The sequence below is a fragment of the Taeniopygia guttata genome, chromosome 2, assembly GCF_048771995.1.
Source record: "Taeniopygia guttata chromosome 2, bTaeGut7.mat, whole genome shotgun sequence".
NCBI classification, from domain to species: domain Eukaryota; kingdom Metazoa; phylum Chordata; class Aves; order Passeriformes; family Estrildidae; genus Taeniopygia; species Taeniopygia guttata.
This window is the reverse complement of record NC_133026.1, coordinates 149,502,414-149,517,287: the sequence shown is the minus strand read 5'-3', so window position 1 is coordinate 149,517,287 and position 14,874 is coordinate 149,502,414. Positions and strand designations below refer to the sequence as shown.

Genomic DNA, 14,874 nt, shown 5'->3' with positions numbered 1-14,874 from the left:
CTCAAAGTATGCAAAAGGCTTTGTTCTCATCCAGTCTCCAAATTTCACATGATAAATGACGGAAGAATATAAATGTTAAAGTGTTCACTTCCAAATGAAGTTCTCCAGTCTCATCTAAATAAAACTGCTATAATTTTCCATCAAAATGTTGTCAGAATTGCTACACCCTTACAAAATCTTTGATTCATAACATCAACTTTTTTTTTTTCTTTTTTTCTGCTGGGAAACCTGGATCTCCTCTCTGTGGAAGAGAGGCCCTACAGAATTTAAGGAGCTTAAAATAACCCACCTTGCGTGTGTGCACTGTGCATGAAGTACAGAGAGCTCCTGCAGCACAGGACAATCTTTTAAGGGGAAGATCCTCGGGACACAACAAGATCTCTGAAGGTCCCTCCCATCCCAAAACAAGAGGTTTTGAGGGACAAAAAAAGAAATGTGAGTTTAGAGAGGAGCTTTATCCCCATGGGTAAGAAGCACACCAGGAAAGGTGGTTCCTATTCTTGCAAGCTGCAGATAACACCGAACAAAGCCTCTTGCAACATCTTGGGATATAAATCCTGGAATCATCAAGGTTGGAAAATATCTCTGAGATCATCAAGCCCAACCATCAACCCAGCAACCAAGTGCCACATCCACGTATTTCTTGAACACTTCCAGGGATGGCAACTCCGCTGATTCCTTGGGCAGCCTGTTCCAGTGCTTGACAACCCCTTTCCTTGAAATTTTTTTTTCCTAATATCCAATCTAAACCCCCACTGGCATCACTTGAGGTCATTTTCTCTCATCTCACAGATCAGTTCACTGCCTGGCCAGCACTCACCTAAGACAGCTCTGCTACAGAAAACCCCACAAAACTCAACAGCTGCTGTTTTTGCCTGTCAGAAAACACCAACAAGGAGGAGAGGTGTTCCAAAAACTCAGTGCAGATATAACAAACTCAGCACCCGTACAAATTCTTGCCACCAGCTCCAACTCTTCATCGAGTCTAGGAATGAGAGGAGAGCTCAGATGCCTCTCTCTCATCAGTTTTCTGCAGGCAAGACCAGTAAGGAGGGGGAGAGACAACAGAGATGTATTTGTCAAGTTTTACTCCAGCCCTAAGGGCTGCACAAATCACAGATCCATCAGTTTGGGCTGGAAGAGACTTCAAAGATCATCCAATTCCAACCCCGTGCCATGGACAGAGACACCTTCCAGCAGACCAGCTTTCCCCAAACCCCATCCAGGCTGTGCTTAACCACGCTTTAAAGCTTGATTGACTTTACAAAGGCCAAGCACAAGGTGGAAAGCAGCAAAGACAACACGAGCCAAACTCAGGTGAGACAACCGTAGAGGGAAAGGCTTTGCTGCTCATCCTCAGGCTCCTGCTCTACTCCAAAAATTGCCAAAATATAATGAAAAAAACACCACCACAAGCCTCACACGCAGCTCTGTGGTTTCCTTTTGCCCTCACTCTCTGTTAGCACAGCTACTGTGCAGGTGTAGCAACACAGGCATTGCTCTTCCAAGACAGGCAGGGCATAAAGCTAAACCAAAAAGACAGTCCCAAAATGCTTGTCTGTGTTCCTTAATTTAAGAGGTTTTAATCTTTCACGATGGCCAAACAGTAGCTGTGCCAAAGCAGGGCATGAGGCTGCCTCTTTTGAGTGGATGTAGCAGGGGAAATCAAACACAAATCTGAACTCCAGCTTTTGAGCTGGATCCAAACAGCTCCATCACAGTTTAGGGATGTCTGCCTCCCAAACTGACTCAAAACACAGCACTTTCAGCCTCCAGCTTCACTGAAATCAAGGAAAACTGCTCCCTTTCCCCACTACAGGAGCAACTCTCAGGTCCCAGCCCAGGCAAACTGTCCTTGGCCAGTCCGAATCAGCAGCAACACTCGTCCCAAAAGCCTTTTTTCACTGCAAAGGAGCTGTGCCCATACCAGGGTTACAAATATTTCAAGCTGCCAGGGCCAAAGGCTCCAGAAGGGAGATTTATAGCAATAAATAATATTAATGACACAGGCGGACGGAGCTTCTTGTCCTGAGAGCTCCAAAGGCACATGAAAAACTGCACCATAAATGTCACCACCGCAGACACCAACGATGACGAGATGCCACCTCTGGGGACAGGAGGCAACGTGGGCTTGTTCAAAATGAGATTTGGGGAGGAAAGCGAGGGAATGAGGAGCTGGATAAGCACAGCCATGCTGGCTCACAGGGCAGGCACAGGCAGGAGATGGGTCCCAGCTGGTTCAGCCAGGATGGTGCTCCCCATCATCATCAAACCCTTGGACTGGCTCAGTCAGGAGGTTCTGGAGATATCCAAGCCCCAGTTCTGCCCCAAGCCCAGCCAAAGGACTCATCTTGATGCTCATGAGTGGACTCAAGGTTGGGAAAAAATGAGCTGGGAAACCCAACCAGCAGCCAGAGGAGTTGGAAGGAGGGCAAAAGAAGCAATTTTAGGCCTAAACCCCAAAGGAGCGCAGCGAGTTTAGTTGCAGATATAATAAAACATGCCTGGGCGAAGGAAGCTGTATCCTCCCGCAGCCAAGCCCACTCTCAAATGCAAAAATACTTGCAGGGTTGGTAAAGGACTGACACCCTCCTGTGTTATCCAGATAACACCCAAACACCGGGAGCTGATGGAGCAGCAGCATCTGGCCACATCAAATTAACCATTTTTTCCCCAGGCTGCTCAATTAAATAATTCCAAGTAGTGTGTGATCATAAAATCTACATAAGAGAAACTTGTGCTTTAGACAAGGCAAAGATTCCCTTTGCTTTTCCCACACTGCCTGATCCTCTGCCCACTTCCAGAAGATGGATCAGCAGAGGACCTTCACCAGCAGCTCAGCTGCACATCTGGGCTGGCTTCATTTCAGGCTTTGCCTTAGAAACCTCCCTGCAGCAGAAATCCAAATTTATTTTCCCCAGCCATACAACCCCACAGAACTTTGTCAGGATGTCTTGGAGTCTTTCCCATGCAGGGCAAGGCTCACTCATCAGTCACAACCTCTGGAGCCAGACCCTAAAGCTGCTGGAACTTGGGGTGAAGGGTGAAGCCCTGCTGCTGGCAGCACACAGCCCTGCAAGCTCCCAGGGTAGGGAACAAATCCCACCTGGCTCACCTGAGATCACCCTCGAAAAGGCTGGAAACACTCCTGGAGAGCACCAGCCCAGCAGCTGCTTCCCTGCCTGCTTGGTTTATGGTGGCAGGATGAGGAAACAACAACCCATGGAAGAAGACTGGGTGCAGGGATGCTAGCATTGATGCAGCCAGCTGCTTCCAGAGCCCTTCCAAGCGGGAACACGCTCCCAGTCGTACCTCCGAGCATCCTTCAGTCACAATATCTCTCTACCTGAGCCCACAGAGTTGGTGTCTCTGCCCAAAGGACCTCAAAAGCTGCTCTGCCCAAGAGCCCAGAGCCCATTTCCCGTCCCTGTGGTGGCTGGGCCTGCTCGGGGCCCAGGCAAACACAACCAACACTGTGTCTTTAAAACCACTTCAGTGCAGATGTTGTTTCCATGGTAACTAGTGGACCAAATACATTAGTGTTTCTAATAATAAACCAAACCTTCATCTTGGAAAATGTGATCCCCCCTCTCCCTTTACCACGCTCACCCTTCCTTTCTTCCTTTCCCCTCCCCTTTTGCCGAATTAAGCCAGCATTTAACAAGCAAGCCATAATTAGTAAATAATTGCAAGGGCCCAGTAACTCCCAGTGCCCAGGCAGATGGAGAAGCTTTAGATGGAGGAGGGGGTGGCTTCACTCTGTGAACTGTCCAAAAAGGGATGAACTACTTAAAAAAAAAAAAAAAAAAAAAAAGAAAAAAGAAAGAAAGAAAACATTCAAAAGCACAAGGTGGAAGAGAGCAGCCTGTGAAGCATCTTTTGACCACCCCAGCGCAGTCTTTACTGCCCTGGCACCCTCCCGGTGCTCTGACTCAGGGCGCAGCCGCCAGCGATAATTTCTAGGAATCTCGCACTTTTTTTTTTTCCCGGAGGCTCCGTCCGAAACGCGGCACCGACTTCGTATCCCCGACAAGCGGCCAAAACTTCCCAACTCCTCCCCGATTCCAGAGTGGGAACCCCGCCGCACACACCCCAAAAGTGCGTGGGGCAGCGGGCAGGACGCCGAGGCGGGGATGGAGACAGGTGGGGAGGGAGGCGGAGCGGGGCGATTCCACCCCCCCCAAAAAAAGCCACGTGCGAAGATTCCGTGCGTGGGGAGCCCACGGGAGTGAAGACGCCTGCGGGGGCCGGTGGCTCCCCAGATTTAGCGGGATTCACGTCCCGAGGCAGAGCGCAGGGATGGAAGGATGGATGGGGAGGACGAGGGGAGCAGCGCGGCAGCACCCGCGATGTCCGTGCGTGCGCGTCCCCAAAGATGCGCTCAGGGTCGGGGGGAAGGGGAGAGGAAGGACGGCGGGGAAGGAAGGGGGAGGGTTATGCAAAGCCTCACGGCTGTGTCGCCACGGTCCCGGTGACACCGGACTGCAGCAGCGGCGGCAGCGCTCGGGGCTGTCCCCGCCGCGGTACCCGGGAGCCGCGCACCGGGGATGCTCCGCTGCATCCCGGCCGCGTCCCCTTCGCTGCCGCTCCATTCCGCCCTGTCCCCCGCGTGTCCCCACGCCTCCCCGGCCCCTCCGCTCCTCCCTCCGCGGTGCTGCCGGCGGGACTCACCATGTCGGGGCTGAGCTGGGCTAAGATGGCGAAGGCGGAGAGCCGGTCACACAGGCACTTGGTCCGGGAGGCGTCGAGCGGGACCGTTCGGCAGCCGCGCCAGGACCAGGCGCCGGGCGGAGAGGCGGAGGCGGAGGCTCTGCTGGAGGGAGGAGAGCAGGGAGGGAGGGACGGGGAGAGAGGGAGAGCGGCCGTCAGGGCGGGCGGGGAGCGGGCACCGCGCCCCCCTCGCCGCCCCCATCCCACCAAACCCCCCAGCGGACCTGCGGCTCCATCCCGGTCCTGCTGCTGGTCCGTCCGCGGCTCCCCCGCCCCGCTGTGACCTCTCCATCAACCCCACACATGTGAGCGGTCCCCTGCAGCCCCCGGGCTGCCCGGTCTGACGATCGTCCTAACCCTATAGCCCTACCCCACATATCCCATATACACCCTCCATACCCTATAGCGCACCTATCCCACGTGTGCACGCGTAACTGCACAGCCTCATCCCGTGCAGCCACCCCATGGATGCATCCTGCCCCACATATCCCATATACACCGTCCTGACCCTATATCCCTGACCACATATCCCATATACACTTTCCTGACCCTATATCCCTGCCCCACATATCCCATATACACCGTCCTGACCCTATAACCCTGCCGCACATATCCCATATACACCGTCCTGACCCTATATCCCTGCCCCACATATCCCATATACACCATCCTGACCCTATATCCCTGCCCCACATATCCCATATACACCGTCCTGACCCTATATCTCTGCCCTACATATCCCATATACAGATCCCTAACCCTATATCTCTGCCTCACATATCCCATATACACTGTCCTGACCCTATATCCCTGCCCCACATATCCCATATACAGCTCCCTAACCCTATATCTCTGCCTCACATATCCCATATACACCGTCCTGACCCTATATCCCTGCCCCACATATCCCATATACAGCTCCCTAACCCTATCTCTCTGCCTCACATATCCCATATACACCCCTCTAACCCTATAGCCCTGTCCCATATATACCCTTTTGCCCCTATAACCCTGTCCTACTTATCCCACATGGACCTTAACCCTACGACCCCACCCCACATACCCCATGTACACCTTCTTAACCCTATATCCCTTTCCCACGTATCCCATACACAATTTCTTAGCCCATATCCCAGTCCCACATGTGCCATATACATTTCCTTAAGCGTCCCTGTCCCACTTGTTCCATATACACACCCTTAACCCCACAGCTCTGCCTCATTTATCCCATCTACCTATGCACAACTTCCACCCCACATGTGCATGCACAACCCTAAAGCCCCGTGACACCCACCATATTGATCCACATGTGGGACACATGGATAAATCATCCTACAGCCCTGTCTCTACACAACCTGAACACACCTCCCCATCCCTACAGCCCTCTTCCACATATCCCATTTATAGATGTAACCCTATAGACCTAAAATACACCTGAGTCCCTCACAGCTGCATCTCTCACCCCATACACCCCCAGCCCCCTGCTCCACACCCCATGTGGATGTGTACAGACCTCCCCCAAGCACGGGAACCCCAATCACAGCTTCACCCCTGCCTTGCTCCTTCTCCAAAGGCCAGGCCAGGACCCTCCTGAGCCCCTCCCCACATTCCCAGAGCTCTGGGCACGGCAGGGATGTTCCTCCCTCACGGCCAGAGGGACCTGAAGACATCAAAGGGACAGATCCCTGCTTTCTCCTGGCATCCTTTCCACCTGGAGAAAAGCAGCAGAATGGGGAAGGGGCCATAGATGGGGCAGTCTCCATGGTTTCCATCCCACAGGTGGAGTGGTTCCATGGGGGAAAATGATTCCAGCCCCATCTCTGTGCGAGCACAAGGGGCTAAGCCAGGGGAAACGGGAATCTGCTGCTCCGCCTCATGTGCTGGGACAGTGGGGACCCAAAAACTCCTGCCATTCTCCACCCATTGCCTCTGTGTCTTGTCCAGTCCTATCTCCTGGGATGTGGTCACTCAGGGAAGTGAAGATGAGGAGAGCAGGTGCAGAAATTCAGTAGATGGGAGAAGGTCAGCATCCCTGTGCATAACCTGGGTTCACAGGAGCCTGAGACAGGACGTGGAGGCAGAGCAAAAGGGCCATCTGCCTCCACTGAAGGGACACGGGGAAAGATGTCCCATGTCCCCAGCTGACCATCCTGAGGAGGGGATCTCGGCAGCAACGCCAGCAGCGAGCCCACGGCAGCTCCAGATGGAGCCAAGCTGCTCAGCAGCCTTGGGTGCACCACAGATGGCCTGGGCAGCTCTGTGCTGCTGGCTCCAGAGACCTGCCCCGAGTCACAGACAAGTTCTTTGCAGGTCTCGACACGGTGCAGGCTCTCTGACCCGCTCCTCACACAGATTCCGAGCCTCCCTCCACGTCCCTGTGCCACCATGGCCTGGGTGACAGAGCACCAGCACATCCTGCTCTGTGTCCACTCAGATCCTGTTCAGCATGTGACACTGAGCCTCCCTGAATTATTTTTGGCTTGGGTTAGAGCACTGTTCATAGTTTAAAAAAAAAATAAATAAAAAAAAAATTAATTTTACTGTAGAAGTTTGTGGGTAATACACAGAACTGTGTTTTTGGTTTTTTGTTGTTTTTTTTTTTTTCTGGTGTTCATCCCCATTTTTAAATGTCTGGACCCTACTAAATGTCTGAATGTCCCACCCCTGGGAGTGTCCAAGGCCAGGCTGGATGGGGTTTGGAGCAACCTGGTCTAGTGGAAGGTGTCCCTGCCTGTGGCAGGGAGTTGGCACTAAATAATCTTTAAGGACCCTTCCAACCCAAACCACTCTGTGATCCCGTGGTTCTCTGTCCATCCATCTCACGGGACATAAATCTGTCTTCTCTGGATCAGCAGCTCTTCACATGATTTTCTCTGAGCTGTCACATCATCTCGCAGAGACTTTCAGACCCTGGCATTATTCTTTGTTCTCTTTCATGCACCTTCTGACATCCCCCAACACCCTTTTTGGAAGGGACCAAGAGATCCAAGGCCAGTCTCATGGGAAATCTGAATTCTGTATTCTCCCCTCCCCATCCTACTCATATTTCCAAGATCTGCATTATTGAGTTGCTCTGTTTATCCACTGTCACCGAGAAAAATGCCTTATTTATGATGTGTACAAATAATGACAAATTCCCAGACTCCAACAATGAGTTCTGCATTCTCCTAGAAAGTATTAATTTAGCTTGACAAAATCTATTTTCCATAAGTTGATTGCTATTAATGCCTCTGTTTTAATGAGCGCGCTATTATTCAATTATAATCATAATATTACCCACAATCCATAAATTTTTGGATCCCGTTTCAGATGGATACTGTGCCTCAGACAGATGTGAGGCTGCTGTGCTTACACACACATGCTCCTCTCTCCAGATTTGGGGAACTCTTCCACTTTTCTTTTTCTTAAAGAGCAATGATGCCAAATTAGTCTTAATCTGCTCTTTTAAAACCCTCGCGTTCCAAATTGCTCTGTCTTGTTACTCTTGCTCACATCTCACTTTGTTGGATGATGTATAGCAGGTTTTCCAGCTGCTGGGGTAATGAAAAATATTTCATTAGGCTGAGATGTGGATTAAGGAACCAGGCTCTCTTCCAATTACAGAATACAGGCATTTATTGAAATTTCTGCATTATTATAAATAAATCTGTCATTTCAAGCTAGTAACAAACCAATACCATCAGGATTTATTATGGGTCTAGTAGACTCTGAATTTTGCTTTTTATTCATCTTTGCTGGTCTGAAGCAAAAAATTCCTACACTTTTCCTTTTTTTTTTTTTTTTAATCTTGTATTTTTCAAGCTTTTAATTTGCATTGCTTGTCATCAATTTATCCTTTGTCCGATTTCCGCAGCAGCTTTTACTTTCCCTCTATAACAGACTTTTGTGTTTTTTTTTTTTTTTTTTGTAGAGATTGGTGCATTTGGCTTGTGGTGGGTTGTTTTTTTTGTTTTTTTTTTTTTTTTTTGGTTAACTGAGGGTATTTTGGTGCTCTTTTTCATTTATGGGTTTGAGGATATCTAGAAAACTGCTTTTAAAAGGCTTCTAATGATAGAATTTTGGAATCATAGAATGGTTTTGGAAGGGACCTTAAAGATCATCTTTTTTCCAACCTCCTGCCATGGGCAGGGACACCCTCCACTAGACCAGACTGCTCAGTGTCCCACCCAACCTGGCCTTGGACGCATCCATGGATGGGGCACCCACAATTTCTCTGGAAAGCTTGTGTCAGCACCTCTCTGCAATCACAGGTAAGAATTTCTTCCCAACATCCCATCTCACCCTGCTCTCTGGCACTTTAAAGCCATTCCCTGTGTCCTGTCTCTCCATCCCTTATCCAAAGTCCCTTTCCAGCTCTCTTGGAGCTCCTTTGGGCACTGCAAAGGGCTCTGAGATCTCCCTGGAGCCTTCCCTTCTCCAGACTAAACAACCCCAGGTCTTCTAGCCTGTCCTTTCATCCTTAACTCTCCCTCTGCTTTTTTCTGTTTAAGCAGCCTTTCCAACAAACAGAAATGCTTAAATCTCCCATTTTTAGAGCATCAGATTTGTCTGCATTTCCCCACACAGACACCCCCTGCCCCAAGGAACCTATGTGGGAATACAGTTGCCCTCACATCACTGCCACTCCCAAAGCCCAGATTTACTCATTTACCAGCTTTCAAACTAGACTAGGACAGATCTGGGCCATACATCAACAGAAGTAACCTCATCCAAAAGGAAAGAAAAAAAAAAAAAAAAAGGAAAATAAATCAGAAAACCAACAAGAACAGGAAACCCCAGGGAAAGTATCAGAAAACAAATAACACTCCCCAGCTGCTGTGCCTGGTCTCACACTCCCATGGCAGAAAAGCTGACAGAACAGCACTGAATGCAATATCAGGATAAAATCTATCCAGGGCCAAAGCCACACTTGGCACAGCCTGAAATCCATTTCTAGATGCACACAGAAAGTGCACAGCGATATTGAGGCAAGAAGAAAATCAAAAATTAAAACAACCACCTTTTGCTCTTCAAAGACCTGGTCTGGTGCCTGCTTATTTATCCTGTTGGACTCAGAGAAAGCAACTGGATCAAAGCCATCCAGTTCTTGCTTTAAAAGGTGCTATAAATCACACAAAGGATGGGTGATGTGGATGTGCTGAGTCAGGAACTTGGTGTAAATCACCTCAGAATAAGTCCAGCTACACCTTTTAATGGAAAATGAAAATCTGGCCTTCATTACTACCAGTGCTTATTAATTAATTAGTCATTACCAGTCATTAAACCACTCAAATGCTCCAAGGAGCATGTCCATTCCTCTGGTTTTAACATCCTCAGAAGAATAACTTTTCTTTCATCCTTTCCTTCCTCGCTGCAGATCTCCCTAATTACCTCTTCTCATTGCCCTGCAACTCTTTGGACACGAACACCTCTGCATCCTTTGGGGATGTAGCTTGGAGATGGGTTGGGAAAACCTATTTGGAGATAGGAGGATGTGGCAGAAGAGCCATGAGGCTCTTCTCACTGATTCCCAGCGTGGATGTAGAATCCTGGAATGGTTTGGGTTGGAAGGGATCTAAAAGATCACCTCATTCCAGCCCCCTGCCATGGGCAGGGACACCTTCCACTACCCCAGGGTGCTCCAAGCCCTGTCCAGCCTGGCCTGGGATAATTCCAGGAAATGGGGCAGCTTCTCTGGGCAACCTGTGCCAGGGCCTGGTGAATTTCTTCCTTGTATCTGGTCTGAATCTCCCCTCTTTTAGTTTTAAATCATTTCCCCTTATCCTGTCACTCCATTCCCTTATCCAAAATGCCTTTCCCGCTCTCCTGGAGCGTCTTCAGGCACTGGGGCTCCAGCCCTGGGAGCATTTCCATGGCCTCCTCTGGACTCATCCAGCAGCTCCACGTCCTTCTGATATTAGAAGTCCCAGAGTTGAATTTGTTGTTCCAGGTGAGGTCTCACAATAATTCCTTGTGATTTGGGGTTGTCCCATTCATGGATTGTGACTGTTTGAGCCTGTCCAGCATCACCTGCTGTAGATCCCACACTCAGTACCACTAAGAAAGATCTAATGGGATTTCTCCAAGGTCCAGGGAAACTCTGAGGGAGTTTGGGTCTTGCTGGTTGCAGATACCTGCCCAGATAGTGTTTGGTTCTACCATCAAGTATTACCAAAAGCCTCATGGTTCAGTGCGGACTTGAAATCCTTAAACTCAAATTTCAAAATTCAATCACTGGATTTTGCCATCTAAAGATTATTTCACTGGCAGCAATTCAAATTACAAAGCAGATAGATTGAAAAAGGGCATCTTTCACATTTGAATGCAAAATTCATTCACTGTGGGCCTGATGAAAAGCTCTGGAGGACAATGGGTTATTAATGAACAGGTCCATAAGGGGAAGAACATTTATGTGTTCATGTGTGCCTGCCTGTAGGTTCAAGTTTCATTTGTAAAGCAGTAGAAAAGCCTTTGATTCTGCCAAAAAAATACACTGGGTTTGTGCTGGGAAATCCGTGCTCAAAGCTCAGAGGCAAAGAAAAAGCAGAATTTGAGTTCTTCACAAATATTGAATCCAGGTACGCTAATAAGGGAGCAAAATTATTTCCAGGCGGTCTCCAGAGTGGAGGCAAGAAAGAGGAAACTCTACTAAAGGGAAAACGTGGGCAGAATATTAGAGGAGAGTGTAGTCAGAGTGATTACAACCCAGTCAAAAAGGAATTGTAGCAATCCCCAAACCAGACTGGCGTAAAAAAACGTTGTATGGGGAGGGTGAGCAGGGAACCTGACAAGTTGGTTCTGTCTCCAACATCCGTGGTCAGATTTATCTCCGGTGTAATTCCAATGATGCTGCACAGGAAAATGTCTCACCATATGTTACAACATGACTCTGAACATCATCTGAGCGCTTGATGGGGAAAAGCAATTAAGCACTGTCTTGTAGATTTGAACAGGAGCTAAGCACATGCTTAAGGACTTGCTCAAACAGAAATGCTGCTCTGGACGGGAATTTGCACAAATGGAGAGCTTTTGTTGTGGGAAGAGCCACAGAGAGAGTTTTTAAAATTGGGGTAGATATTTGAGATCTGAGAAATACAAGGAATCTCCAGTCATTTTTTCCAACCCAAACAACTCCGTGGTTCTCTGACTGTTCTTGTTTCACACGGGCCATTCCCCCTTCTCTAACCAGGAGAGTGCTTGGCATGGGTCCAGCTGGCAGATTGATTATTAATTTGGAGAACAAACAAGAGATGAAGTCAAAGTTAATCCTTTTTGTGGGATTCCCAAAAGCAATTTTCATTTCCAGCTAAAGGCTGCCCCAAAGCGCCTTTCAGACACTTTGGCTCTGCACAATAGCCTGGGACACAAAGAAAAACCCTGCAATCATATTTCTGTAAAAAAGTGTGTCAGAGTCACAGTTTTTGCAGGACCTCAGGGCTGAATTGAAGAGTGGATGGCTCCTAAGAGAAAGGGACATGAAAAGGTTTGCAGCTCTGGAAAAAAAAATAGCCTGATTAAAAATAAAATAAAATAAATCTTTGATTGGCTGCTCCAGCAGTTACAAAGGATCTCATGCCAGAGAGGTAAATGTTGAAATTCATTAAACACTAAGCTAAATATGGGTTTAAATCAATCTTTAACACTGCAGCTGCTTGGAATGTTTTGGACACCCGCAGTACCAAAGCAGTGATCACGCTTTGCTTAGTTGAGACCTTCCTAAGAACTTAATAAAACCAGCAAAACTCTTTCACAGGGGTCATTCTGTTATCCAAGAGATAATTTTCCCTTTCTGTGATCAATCCACTGGTTCAAAGACGGGCTGAGCTCTCATTTATGCTGCTGAAAATCCTGAGAGACATCTCACACATCCAGCAAGGCAGTGTAGGCTTACTGGAGCAAAACCAAACCTCCTGGAAAAATCCTGCACTTCTGAGCCTCTGAATTTGAAATGTACCACAAGTTTGGTAAATCCAGGTATCTCAAAATGAAATCTGAAGTTCCAATGAAATAAAAGACAGCCCAGCAATTTCCCTATACTCGTTTAAGGAAATCAAGCGTCGTCAACCTTATTTAGCTCAAAGCCAAGAAAGCCAAATGTGTCCTAGGCTCCTGGGCTGGATCCCAGTGGTGTGGGCAGGTCAAGGGAGAGCAGTGTCCCCCTCTACCCTGGTGAGACCCAGCCTGCAGTGCTGAATTCAATTCTGGGATCCTCAGCACATGGACCTGTTGGAATAAGTCCAGACAAGGCCACGGAGATGCTCCAAGGGCTGGAGCCCCTTTGCTCTGGAGCCAAGCTGGGAATGTCCAGCTCCAGGGCGAGCTTAGAGCCCCTTCCAGGGGCTCCAGGAGAGCTGTAGAGGGAATTTGGACAGGGGATGGTGGGGCGGGGCAAAGGGAATGGTTTAAAACTGAAAGAGGAGAGATTCAGACTAAATAGAAGGAGGAAATTCTTCCCTGTGAGGGTGGTGATGCCCTGGCACAGGGTGCCCAGAGCAGCTTGGCTGCCCCATCCCTGGAATTGTCCAAGGCCAGGTTGGATGGGGCTTGGAGCAATCTAGGACAGTGGAAGGTGTCCCTGCCCATGGAATGAGATGATTTTGAAGGTTCCTTCCAACCCAACCCATTCTATGAGAAGGAAATTGAGGCATGCAGAGGAGATGTGAATGGATACAGACCTCTAAGAGGGCACTCACAGAGCTCTGATATTTGGAATAAGCAGTCAATAAATACATCCACACATCCCTTAGCTGAGTTTCCTGGTTTCTTTATAGAAATTAAAAACAAAAAACCCATAAAACTTCCTGCTCAACTACTCAGATTACTCAGTTAACTTACAAGTTTTGCTTGGCACTGATGCCCTTTTTCTCACCTCTACTCCAGGAGCACAAGCCTGGCACTAAACAGAACAATATTTTGTCAGTCTGAAAGGATCAATAATCAGAGTGGCAGCTATTATTAAATTAGCTTTTTAGGAAAAAAGAAAAATACAGCAATGAAAATGGAAAAGGTGGAAAAGGAAGAAAAAGCATACTTTTGACCCAGTTGCTTGGTGCAAGGAAATGAAACCACAGCAGGAATATTATTTTATTTCTCAGAGACCCCTAACTCAAGATGTTTGAGGTGATTTTCTTCAGAACTGACAGAAGCAGTATTAAGAAAACAGTGATTTAAGAAAAGATTCATGATCTTTTAGGAAATTAGGAGTATTTGGGATTTTCTTTTTATGTATATATGGGAGAAAGGGACAGGAAAAGATATAAGGAGGTGACGAGCAAGCCCTTTGCCCAGCTGTGAATTCATGAGCACAGCAAACTGAATTGCAGCATTTTCAGGGGAAAAGGTTACTTTCCATCTGCAAATTAGGCCCAAAAAAAAAAAAAAAAAAAAAAAAGAAGGAGCAGCCCATATGCAGCCTCTAGTCTGAAGCCTTAATTAACATAAACAATGTTCAAACGCACAAAGAAATGGATATTACCATTGAAATAAAGCATATGGCTGGCTAAATACCCTGAAGATTATCTGGAGATAATCTTTTCAGGCACCAGAAGTGCAGCTGACGCTGAGCTCTAATGATTCTCATCACAAGGCCAGGCCATCCCACCAGAGAAGAAGCTCAGCACTTCCCACCATCATCAGCCTCCTGGGTTTGCCTCCTGCCTTTCAAATCCAGAGCTGGTGGGGTGGAGAATTAATGAGCTCTTTCCCTCTTTACAAGCCTGCTGCACTGCTCCAGAAGGACTGAAATGCAGGAATCATCTCTGGAAGGAGAAACTTTTGCCATGGATTGGTCTCCAAGGGGCTGCTTCAGTCAGGGTTGTGTTGGATGGGGATTGGAGCAGCTTGGTTTAGTGGGAGGTGTCCCTGCCTGATCTTTAAGGTCCCTCCCAACCCAAACCGTTCTGTGGTTTTATGGAAGGGTGAGTTGGGGGAGAAATTTGATAAAAATTTATCCACAGCCAATATCCTTGTGTTCCCATGCCAAAGTTCTTTCCCACAGGACAGATGTTTCATCGGGATGAGCCCCCAGAAGGATTCCTTTGTCCCACCCAATATTCCACTGAACAATCCTCAACATGCCAGAATTTTCATACAGAAAATGTGACACCATGGCCTAGGCAGAGGAGGAGTGGAGAAACCAAAGGAACTCGGCCTTGTGTGCTCAGTCTCTAAATCAGAAATTAATGT

The 14,874-nt window shown here is 48.1% G+C and overlaps 1 protein-coding gene across 13 annotated transcripts in view; it reads right to left on the bottom strand.

The window, feature by feature from the left end:
• ADGRB1 (adhesion G protein-coupled receptor B1) overlaps positions 1-14,874 on the bottom strand; it is a 282,938-nt gene that overhangs the window by 82,123 nt on the left and 185,941 nt on the right. For 10 of the 13 annotated variants that reach the window (XM_030266786.4, XM_072925064.1, XM_072925067.1 and 7 more), the window contains one exon: positions 4,672-4,813. In XM_030266786.4, the coding sequence (XP_030122646.2) occupies positions 4,672-4,813 (142 nt within the window). The remainder of the gene's footprint in view (positions 1-4,671; positions 4,814-14,874) is intronic. The other 3 variants (XM_072925063.1, XM_072925068.1, XM_041714096.2) reach the window with 1 other exon arrangement.